Source organism: Daktulosphaira vitifoliae, unplaced genomic scaffold (genome assembly GCF_025091365.1).
Source record: "Daktulosphaira vitifoliae isolate Bord-2020 unplaced genomic scaffold, ASM2509136v1 Scaffold_3, whole genome shotgun sequence".
Lineage (NCBI taxonomy): Eukaryota > Metazoa > Arthropoda > Insecta > Hemiptera > Phylloxeridae > Daktulosphaira > Daktulosphaira vitifoliae.
Genome location: NW_026099574.1, coordinates 13,838,571 through 13,850,200, shown reverse-complemented (window position 1 = coordinate 13,850,200; position 11,630 = coordinate 13,838,571). Strand labels below are relative to the sequence as shown.

Here is an 11,630-nt window from a genome sequence, read left to right as displayed (position 1 = left end):
TTTTTACCAATGTTTCTTAAAATCTATGAATCAAAATGGATAAATTGTAATTTAATTTACTTTTTTCGTAAATTAAAAAAAAAAAATTTTTTATAAATTATATTAACTGTGGTATGTTTTGTTGTTTATATACGTTGTATGACGCAGTTCTAAAGTATAAAAATCATATTAGTATAAAATAATAATTGGATCATTATGTCGAAATATACATTGTAATTTGTTCGTAACAATAAGTAACATAATATTATTGTCAATAATATATGAAAAATATTTTTTTTATTTTTACAAATCATTCAAAAATCATTACAGACATGTAAAATTAAAAAACAATCATCCTTTTTTTGACGAATTAATAATATTGTCTCCAATATCCGTGATAATTTTTTTCAACATATCTGAAATAGAATATAATTATAAAATTATTAACAGTATGGGAGCTGCTTTTATTCCTAAAATTAATTAAATAGCATAGAAGTTGCATTGGTATGTTAGCAAACATAAGGTTTAAAGGATTTCCATTGCAAATTTGTATATGTTGATACAATGTTTTTGATATTTTTGATTGGTGACACATAACTAATACCTTATTTAAATTTTTTAATAAAATTGTCATAATAATTCCTATTTAATTAACTAAAGATTCTTACGAAAGAAATTCTAAGTAATTATAATTATAAATTATTAATTTTCAGGAAATTTAGTTTAAATAAATAATTATAAAAATATATGGTATACGAATAACATGAAATTTGACCATTGTAACTGTTAAAAAATGTTATAATGATTACCTTTGTATTTGAATTCATCTCCCGCATACGTATACTTGACGAGAATATCTTTAATAAAATTGCCTAATAATTTATTTCCAAACAAATTGATAGACGCCATAGTATTATATGCTTCGCGTTTAGTTACTACGCCCCTTCCAGCATAATCATATGCCATTAATGATCTTATAAAAAATGATTCAAGTTCTATGAATCGTTTATACTCCATTTCTAAAATTGGTTTCAAATCGATATATCTAATCAATTTATCTAAGGAAATATCAAAAATTTTTGTTAATGTAGAATATTAATCTGTCTGACAAAATAATAGTACAGCACAAAGAAATACTATTTTGTTCCATAATAAATCTAAAAATATATAGTGGTCCATAATGTTTTGACTAATAATTTTTGATCTACTGAATATATAGGGTTATTTTTTTTTATTAGTTTTATGTAATCATAGAGTTCTTTTATAATTATATTATTTATTATTTACTATTAAACAATTGCTATAATAAATAAAATGTTGTATTTTTTCAAAATTTAAAAATTGCCGTTTTTTAACTAATTTTTTTGTCTTGACTGAAGTATACATTTTTAAATTAACCATTTATTTAAGAAATAGCGTAAGTCACAATAGTTAATCTCAATTAAAACAAACAATGGCATTGTTGATAGTGATGAGTGGACTGTATGAGATCTTGTGGTAATGGTGTCGAACATCTGAGTATGACGAGTCAGAGTGTAAATCCAGGCACGTAATAGCAGATGAGAATAGACTACGGCAATGAAGATATTTAGTGATGGTCAGGGCCCAATCACTTGCAAGGGCACGTAAACTTTGAGCACAAGGGTGCAATAAACAAATAAAAGAATAATGGCGTACAATGGCCGAAATATTTACTATTCAAGCGAAGGCGCTTGCAACAGAAAAAAGTGACACATAAAACAATTGACTTACGACAATAGAACTGTACACAATTGACACAAACCTCCGTGTCGGTTGTCATCGATTCACCGTAATAGGTGAGCAAGGGGGTGAGTAAAGCAAAATGCTAGTAATCAGCTGGTCCCACGAAATAATATAATCAATGATCTTTGTAACAACTGGTCAACTAGATCCTTCTAAAGGCATTCTGTACCATACAAAAATTATAATCGGTTTAAATAAGTAATATAAGAAAAATAAACTCGTGAAATTAAAAAAATATCACATTATCTGTGGGGTTTTCCAGTTTTTCTCGTTATGTAATCGTTTAAACTAAAAATGAATTACATCACAGGACTCCCAGTAAAATTTTAATACAAACTGATGGGTCACACTAAAGTGAAATTTTTTTCAACTTTGAATCCAAAGTTCAGCAGAGGACACGAAAGTTACAAAAAATCGAGTAACCACTCAACTTGTATGAGAATTTCGTGGGAAATACTGTGGTGATGTTTATTTTTAATTAAAATAAAATTTAAAGTTAGAGAACCGGAAAAACCCTAATTTTGGAGATAAGAAATTTTAGTTTTTGATTTCGCTATTTTTAGGTCCATCTGAATATCACCCTACTACTCATGACATTGCATTTACTAACACCCTGTATATTGACAGAAAAGAAGATTCATAAAGTATTTTAAAAACAATTTTAGTAGTCCAAACATCTTTCAAAAAATTAAAGCGCTATTAAGTAGTTGGGTAAATTTTTTGTTTTTTTTTAACTTTTTGTACATAAACTTTAATTTAACATATTTGAAGAATGGAGAATTTCTGGAATATTTTCAGAAGTAAAGTTGAAATATTTAAACTTTCGTGCCAACGTTACTATTTTAAATTGCACCTGTGGACAGGAAAATTGTATTTTCAAAAAAATTATATTCAAAAAAGATATATATATATATATATATAACTTTTTTTGAGGCCTATTATTCATAATGCAATATTACCTTAACAAAAAAAAATTTTAAATGTGAAAAATTACCCTTTTTAAATTAAGATTTTTTTGGGGAATTTCCCCGTTTAAAGATAGGAAAGAATTTTGTTCAATTTTGAAGAGCAATGTCTTCAACAAAATACAATTTATAATATTTTGATGTATCATTGAAAGAAATCAGTTCAGTGAGTGCTATAAAAAATTGGCAACAATCATAAAAAAAAAACTTATCATTTTAATAAAAAAATCATTATAGCCGGAGTTTAACATGACTAGATTTGTTTTTATTCTAGACAATCGGTATATCAGACAATCTAGTCGACGAAGGCGCCTAAATTTTTCAAACCTGAGAGGGTTCATAATCAGTTTGAAAATTATTGAAACTAATGATAATAAAATATTGAGTCCAGTATAGTCTGGACAATGTAGTAAACATAGATACCGTTTCGGTCTCTAAGTGGACTGTTTAATACGTTTACTATTTAATTTATAAAATGAAGTGTAAAGTTGCAGAATTTGACTAGTTTTTTTTTTAATAAATCTTATCAATGAGAGGTGTGTGCAGTAGGTGTAGAGTATTTTAATAATTGTGTATGTGATAACCTCCACTAGTCAACCGGCCTGATATCTGTCATCCTATCGTCATCAGCTGACCGTACACTGTGCACCTGTACCAATATTGTTATTTCCCCTCAATAAACGTGTTCAAAGTTGGCACCACCACTAACCGGCGTCACGATCACCGGCCACTATCCAAATGCCGCGACAACGGATTTTTTTTCTCAACCATACTACAGATGCGACAAGTTGTCTGTTTGTATTTTTTTGAAAACCACGTTTTTTTTGTAATTTTTTTTGTCCTCCGTTTTTTTTATTTAAACAAAACGTCGAGATGTCGATGATGGTGTGAGGCACGAACTATGGCCGGTGGTGGGCCGTCACTCCTCAAGATCAACAACGACAAGTATCAATATAAAACCCCCCTTTTACCGCCTTTTTAATTTTGTGTAACTAGCACCGCTCTTTTTCTTCTTTTTTTATTTTTTTCCTTTATGAATATATATATTAAAAATCTTCAATAATTAAATAATTAAAAAATGTTATTACATTATACGTGGCCTTTTTTTTTCTCTCTATACTTTTCCCTCGTTTTCATTAATATTTTTTTTTAACAAAACCTAGTAGCTCCGTCAACAAGTACTATCTTGCTTGGTGCGGCTACTAGGTCACTGTCCAGTGTTCCCTCTGGGCAGTGGGTAAATAGTAGGCCCTCTGTTTTGGCTGAAACCTTACAGAATTAAAACGTTAAATTTAGTTTATAATACTTAATTTCGTACATACATTTTGGCAAACGTATCATGCGTCCTTTGTGATGAAGAGTTCATCGCTAGACTACTTTTTATACAATATAAAATAATTATCAAGTAAATATAAAAAAATGTATTAATATTTTAGACATATAATAAAAACATTACAATAACACATACCAAAGAGTAACACAATTAAGGGACATTTTATCCTGCAGGGGAATCCGCAAGGATCACGTGCCTAACAACCCCGCGGTCCCAAGTTAATTCGGTGGGGGTGGCAACACGTACCACTGCTCTTAGCCTGTCATGACTTTTTTTTAGTTGGGACCGACAGGTCTGGGCACATCTGCTTGCTAACAGCGAATAAGGGATTACTGGGTAAGGGACCCAGTCATACCAATTGAAAGGGTTGCTAACTTGTCACAGAGTAGTTAGCCGAAAGGTAAAGTGACCATTTGGATCTTTTATGGCATCTGGCGCACCATAGAGTATAAAGCCTTATCACAGTATCGAGCTCTGCTGTGATGGACCTTTATTTCTTGACTGCTCGTGGGAACTATATGGATATAAACATAGAAACACCACAAAACAACGAATTTGGGACGATCAGAGATCCTACGGACAACCTGTTAGAACAAGATCGTGAACTGGCGACTCTTCGCAGAAGAATCGCCAAACTTGAAGGTCTTAATGGGAACAACGGGACCGTCTACTATCAAAGATATAGTAACGTCAACAAATAGTGACCGGGTAAAGTATTTCATTATTTAATACCCCCGGACCGTACAACTACTACCAGACGGCACGTTCACCAATAATGATAATTGAACATTATCACATTTGACGAAACACATTTTCCTGACTCTGTAATTAATAACAGAGAACAGTCACATGATACACAGGACAAACGTGTGCTGATTCCTGGTTAGTCTCCAACCAGGAAAGTGATAACCCTAAGTAGAATAAGATAGGCAATAAAATCCTTTGGCAGTTTTAAAGCTGCAGGCTATAACGAAATTTTCCCTGCACTTCTGCAAGAAGGGTTAGAGTTAAACGTCCCCCATCTCTGTATAATATTTAGGGCATGCCTTGCCTATGGTTATCAACCGGAAAGCTGGCGAAAGGTCAGGGTGGTGTTTATACCCAAACCTAACCGCACTAACTATTATGAAGCAAAATCCTACAGGCCAATAAGTCTTACTTCTTTTCTTCTTAAAAGAACTATGGAGGGTCATTCCATGTGAAATCACCTAATGTGTGTGCTGGTATAGTTTAGAAATTTATGAAATTTATATCATAGACTACTTAAAGGTCATTGACAACAAAAATAATATTTTTTTTTATTGTTTTTTTTACCAGGTAGCGCATTTTTTATAATTAAAAGCATGAAAAAATAGCCTATAACTTCACATCCAAATAAGCTATCACTGTGAAACTAGCACTGTTTTACTCATATTAAATAGTACTACAATTTCATTCTTAAGTTTATAAATTTTGAATTTTTTTGAACATCGAAATTTTGATTGAAATTTTTAAAATTTTGCAGTATTTTAATAGCAAAATTTGAAGGTCAAAAAATTTTTTAATTAAAATTTTTTTTTCTTTTCAGAAACTTTTAGTAATGTTCTTTTAACCCATATCATATTTGAATCGATTTATAATTTTTTTTGTATCGTTTTACGGTCTTGAACACGCATGGTTTGCTGAAAATAGCCAACTTTATCATCTCATTACACAAAAGTGACTGAACGAATTTTTTTTCAAATTTACATAGTACTTTTCTTTAGGCAATTAAAACGTTTGGTGAAAATTTTATGATGGAGAAATAATTTTAACGCTACTTATAGAATTTACAAAATTTACAATTTGCGTATTATGGAAAATCAACAAACTACGTAATTTTCAACACTCAATTTTTATTTATTGTATTTATTTTGTGTTCTGTAGTAGATTAAGTTATTGGGACTCATAAAAAAATCCTAGGAGCAATGGCTAAGTTAGGAAAAGCTCCATTACTTTTCTTCATCAAGTTCATTACACCAATAGATAATGTTAATTCTTCGACTATTATGCTGTAGTATACAAATACTTTATACCAAATATATGAACTCATAAGGATTTCTATTGTACTAATCTCCGAATTTAATGAATTATTTTATTATTATAAAAAAATTTTTTGACCTTCAAATTTCGCTATTAAAATACTGCAAAATTTATAAACTTAAGAAGGAAATTGTAGTAATAGTTAATATGAGTAAAACAGTGCTAGTTCCACAGTGATAGCTTATTTGGATGTGAAATTATAGGCTCTAGAACATAGGCTATTTTTAATTAAAAAAAATGCGCTATCTGGTAAAAAAACAATAAAAAAAAAATATTATTTTTGTTGTCAATGACCTTTAAGTAGTCTATGATATAAATTTCATAAATTTCTGAACTATACCAGCACACACATTAGGTGATTTCACATGGAATGACCCTGGAGAAACTTATTGATAGGTACATCAAGGAGGGGCCTCTAAAGAAGCACCCTTTACATGAAAATAACATACGTACCAAATAGGGAAATCTGCTGAGACAGCTCTACACTGCCTAACGACTAAGATATGAAAAGCTGTGGAGAATAAAATATATTCATTAGGTAAACTCTTGAACATCGAAGGGGCTTTTGACAATACGCCCTTCGATGCTATGTGTGAATCTGCACAACAGCATAGAATAGAACCACTTATTACTAAGTGGATAGAATCCATGCTTAAGGAACGCTCCATTTTGGGACAGCTCAGTGAGACCCAAGTAATCAAGAGTGTTAAACAAGGATGTCCATAAGACGTGGTTCTATCTCCCTTGCTATGGTGTCTAGTATTGGACTCGCTTATTAAAAAGTTCAACAAATACTGTTATACACAAGCCTATGCGGATGACTTAGTTATAGCAGTGGTGGGTAAATTCCCAGTAACTATTATAGACTTAGCACAACAGAGACTAAACACTATACAGATATGGTGTAGTAAGTATGGTATATCTGTTAATCTAAATAAAGTAAAGGTCGTTATGTTCACTAAAAGAAGAACACAATTAGACAGTCTTGGAACTCTTACTCTAAATGGACAAGAAATTAGCTTAAAATCGGAAGTAATATACTTAGGTATTATTTTAAATAGTAAGCTAAAATGTAAATCACAAGCTGAGTCAAGAATCAAAAAAGCAATGACCACACTGTGGACCTGCAGCAGAGCCTTGAGAAAGAAATGGGGTCTTAAACCAAGAGTTATGTATTGATTGTACACTTCAGTGATTAAACATGATACTGTACGGTGCCATAGTCTGGTGGACCAGTTCAGCACTCGTTACAACTAGGAAAGAACTTAGTCGCATACAGAGAACGACCGCCTTAGCCATCATTGAATCATTAAGAACTACACCAACGGTAGCATTAGAGGCACTAATCGTATTGCCTTCTCTGCATCTAGAGGTTAAAACTCACGCCAAAGCCACAGCACTAAAATTCCACAACTTAAGTACTTGGACTTTAGAGAATAACAAAGCAGAACACGGTAAAATAATAAGAGAGATAGACCAGGGCTTTTTGGAATACCTCTTTGGACTATATCAAACCGGTTTTTAAGAATAACATTCCCTACAAAGTGGAAATCACTACACGTAGAGAATGGAATATTAAACAACTGATGGAAAGAGGAGGATTTGTAATATATACAGATGGATCCAAAAGATCAGGAATAGTAGGTGCTGGCATTTGGGGTTTAAAGACACGAATAAATGTCAGCATGACATTGGGCACAACACCTTCTGTTTTCCAAGCAAAGGTGATGGCGATACTGGCAGGGACTCAGAACATGTTTCGGTCAGAGTGGACTGTATAATACGTTTACTAATTAACTAAAAAAAAGACGTAAAAGTTTCTGTAGGGAAGTGTTTCGCCGTCGGCTTTTATTGGAGTGATTCACTTTACTCGCGGTCATTCAGGGTAGCGCAACCTTTCGGACGAGAAGAGGTAGCTGTGACGCAGTCGCCAGTGTCTAGTAAGTTATCAAGTTCTATTCTAATATAAATAATGTACATGCGTAAATAATAATTCATATATTAGTATTGATTCGAAATTAAAAGAATTATATCTCGATTACCATTTTTATGACGTTCTGCGTATGTTATCAATGTTTTAAACTGAAATCGGTTTCCAACTTGTTTCACTTTCTTAGTAGGAATAGTTCCATCAACATACGGTGATAATTGTTTTTCTACTATACGTGTGCAAAGTGTTGTTAAGGGATTAACTTCTACCTGAAAAATTAATTTAAAGTTATTTATTGATTAATGAAAATTATTAAAATAAATAAATAAATATTTATAAAAATTAATAAATTAACTTAAGATATACAGAGTGTCCCATCTAATATTAATATATTTAATAGCTTTTGATAAAGACAATATTTTTACTACTTTTTTTTTAAAATAACNCTTTTGATATAGACAATATTTTTACTACTTTTTTTTTAAAATAACTACTCATACAGTTTGGAAGATAGGTAAATTAATTTATTTAACATTTCAATATTAACAGTTATGTTAATAACTGTTAATATTAAAATAGAAATTTTAAGAGAAGTATTTCTAAAACATATAACAAATTATATTATACCAAGATAAATTAATAGTTTTAGTTTAAATTAGTTTTAAAAAGTTTTATTATATTACAAATAACATATCAATATTGAAAAATATAGAGTGATTCATATTTAATAAGGCACTCATTTTCAGAAAAACTAGAATTTAAAATTTTTGAAAAAGAACAAATATTGTTTAAAAACTATACAATAATATTTTGATAAATCATTTTTTTATAATTCCTTTAAGAATAAAAAAGCTTAACTGTTATTTTCTTAAATGAATTAATAAATAGCTAATTTCAGCTTATCGATAATATGAAACAAAAAATTGCAAGCAATTAATTTCTTGTGAATTTATTTATCTATAAAAACGCAGTTTTAAAATTTTAATACTAATTTCAACTAATTAGTTCTCACCTTTATTATTAATTTCTATTAATTTGTTCCCATCTTACTACTAATTGTTACTATTTAGCTTCGATACAAAACTGAGGAGATATTAAATTTAAGATATGTGTTTTATTTTGATGCTTGTCGCTACTTTTATTTAGCTCTCACAAAACCGTTTTTTTTTNTATGTGTTTTATTTTGATGCCTGTCGCTACTTTTATTTAGCTCTCACAAAACCGTTTTTTTTTTCAATATCATGTCAAAAGATTAAAAATCGTACCTAGTTAAAGGCATTGTTCAAAAAAAAAATATCACTCATTCCCTGTAAATGTGGGAAATCTCCAAAAATATTAAAATAGGCAAATTTTGTAATTTATTTCATTTTATTTTCTTAAATTTTCCATGACTTTTTTAAAAATTAACAAATCAAAATAGTTTATAGCTTCGATGCAAAGCTGAGAAGGTATTGGTTTTACTATGATGTGTTTTTTTTTTTGTATCTGATCCCACTTTTTCTCAGCTTCCACAGAACCGATTTCTTTCAATGATACGTCAAATGATCACAAATCGTATCTAGTCGAAGACATTGCCCTCAAAAATTGAAAAAATTTCCCTCGTTCCACGTAAATGAGGAAAATCTCCAAAAAAATTACAAATTTAAAAATCACTAAATTTCGAAATTTTTTCAATTTTTTTTACTTAAAACTTCCATAACCTCTTTAAAATGAACCAAATCACCTTTACCCAACCATAGGGGGGGATTTAAAATAACAACTTTTTCACAAAAAATTAACTTTTTTAACTTAACTTTTAAAATTGTTCTGGAAAGTCTGACACTTTTATATATATATATATATATCTTAAATTAAAGCTAATGTAATATACTTTATCATGGAAAAAAAATTTTGGACTTTATTTTGTCTTCACGGTAAAAATGGCTACTAAATACTATTTTTGTTTGAAAATTCTCGATTTTACTACACAATTTTTTAATAATCCCTTTTTCATTTGATATACTTTATCTTAATCTGGATATTAATAAGGAACTAGCAGATCATGTAGCTTTTGGAATAATCAATCAATTTTTTTTAAATTAAACACTATCTAAAGATTTACACATCGAAGCGTTTCTTATGATAGTGATTTTAATCACTGTCAGATTAAATCTATACTGGACCCAACTATGCCACGTCCCCACTGTACCGCGACTTCACTGTGCTGGGTTTTATTAGATAAATTTGAGTTAAATTATAAATTATTTAAATTTAATGATAAGAAAAAGTATGGAAAAAATGAGTATTAACGACTAATTAATCAATAAATATCGATGAAATCTGTTATCTATGATTTACTTAAGCAAAATATATCATATTTTATTAAAAATCTTTTAAAATTCAATAGAATAAAGTTTTCTTTTCCACCATTAAGTAGTAAAAGAACACTATTGATTTATTTCAATAATATTTGTAACATTTTGACTTTAAAATTTTATATATGACTAAATCAAGAAGTATTTTTTCACGTGAAACAAAAATGTGTAATTTAAATTTATATTACTGAAAAATTACAATTTTAAATGTTTCCATAACGATTTTTCTCTTAACAAGTATATAATATATTTTTAAGCAGATTATCAACGATTATTATGTGTATAAAAAAAGTACTTAAGCTACTAAAAATAATAATAGTAATTATAAATACTTCTGTGTTATTGTTACTTGACGTTAATTGTTCAGCTGAATACGGAGGTATGATAGTTACACAAACAAAATAAAATAATATTTCAAAATAACAATAGAAACCCATTTTCAATGATTATTATAACTGCAGCAGAAATGAAAGTCTAGGACTGACAATTTAATTTTAATAATATCCGCTTAAAGCGAAAAATAATTTTTATTACTAAATTCATTTTATTTATATAATCTGAAATATGGTAATACAACAATCTATTTTTAAAATATAGTTATTTTAATTGTAAATATTTATTATAATTCTTGATTTAATCAAATTAAATTGAAAAGTTAGCATTAACGCATACTCACAAAAGATATTGTAGAAAAACATCAAATTGTTTTTATATAAATGCAGATAATAATTTAAAATTGAACCGTGAATGATTTATCTTTAAAATGTTCGTATTATATTAATAGGCAAGTGTGGGGCAAATTGACACTTGCACAAGTTGATCTTCTTGTCTTAAAAACTATATAGCAATGTTTGCAAACTTTTAATAGAAATATTTTTGAAATTAATTAATTGCGATAAAATGTGAAAAACACATGTATTTGTTTTGAAACACTTATAACTTCATTTTTATTAGAAAGACATGTCGTTGTTTTACACTTTTATTACAATAACTGAAGAAAATTATCTCAAATAAAAAGTATTTGAAAATTTAAGTTTGATTTAAATTTAATAAGTACATGGGAGATTTTTAATAAAAATAAATTTTTGAAAGTTAATTCTTGTCGCTATTTATCTATGAAATTTTTAGATATTAAATAATTTGATTCTAATCAGTTGAATTAGCTCAATTACTAGACAAAATAAACATAATAATTATTTAGGACATATCTTGAGGTTCGATTTCTTCATTTAAATTTTTTTACT

The 11,630-nt window shown here is 28.9% G+C and overlaps 1 protein-coding gene across 1 annotated transcript; it reads right to left on the bottom strand.

Annotated features, from left to right (window-relative positions):
- Window positions 1-254: 254 nt before the first annotated feature.
- Window positions 255-10,915, bottom strand: LOC126902758 (uncharacterized). Its single transcript, XM_050680367.1, has 4 exons — window positions 10,719-10,915; window positions 8,145-8,301; window positions 789-1,037; window positions 255-395 (listed from the first exon to the last, which is right to left on the bottom strand). Exons 1-4 carry the CDS (start codon window positions 10,821-10,823, stop codon window positions 331-333), a joined length of 576 nt encoding a protein of 191 aa, XP_050536324.1. The 5' UTR covers window positions 10,824-10,915; the 3' UTR covers window positions 255-330.
- Between the last annotated feature and the right edge of the window lie 715 nt (window positions 10,916-11,630).

Coding starts and splice junctions, on each gene's coding strand:
- LOC126902758 (XM_050680367.1), bottom strand. CDS start 10,823: ATGGGTTTCTATTGTTATTTTGAAATATTATTTTATTTTGTTTGTGTA. Junction 8,302..10,718: donor CAAGTAACAATAACACAGAA/GTATTTATAATT, acceptor TTAATTTTTCAG/GTAGAAGTTAATCCCTTAAC. Junction 1,038..8,144: donor CGCAGAACGTCATAAAAATG/GTAATCGAGATA, acceptor ATATTTCCTTAG/ATAAATTGATTAGATATATC.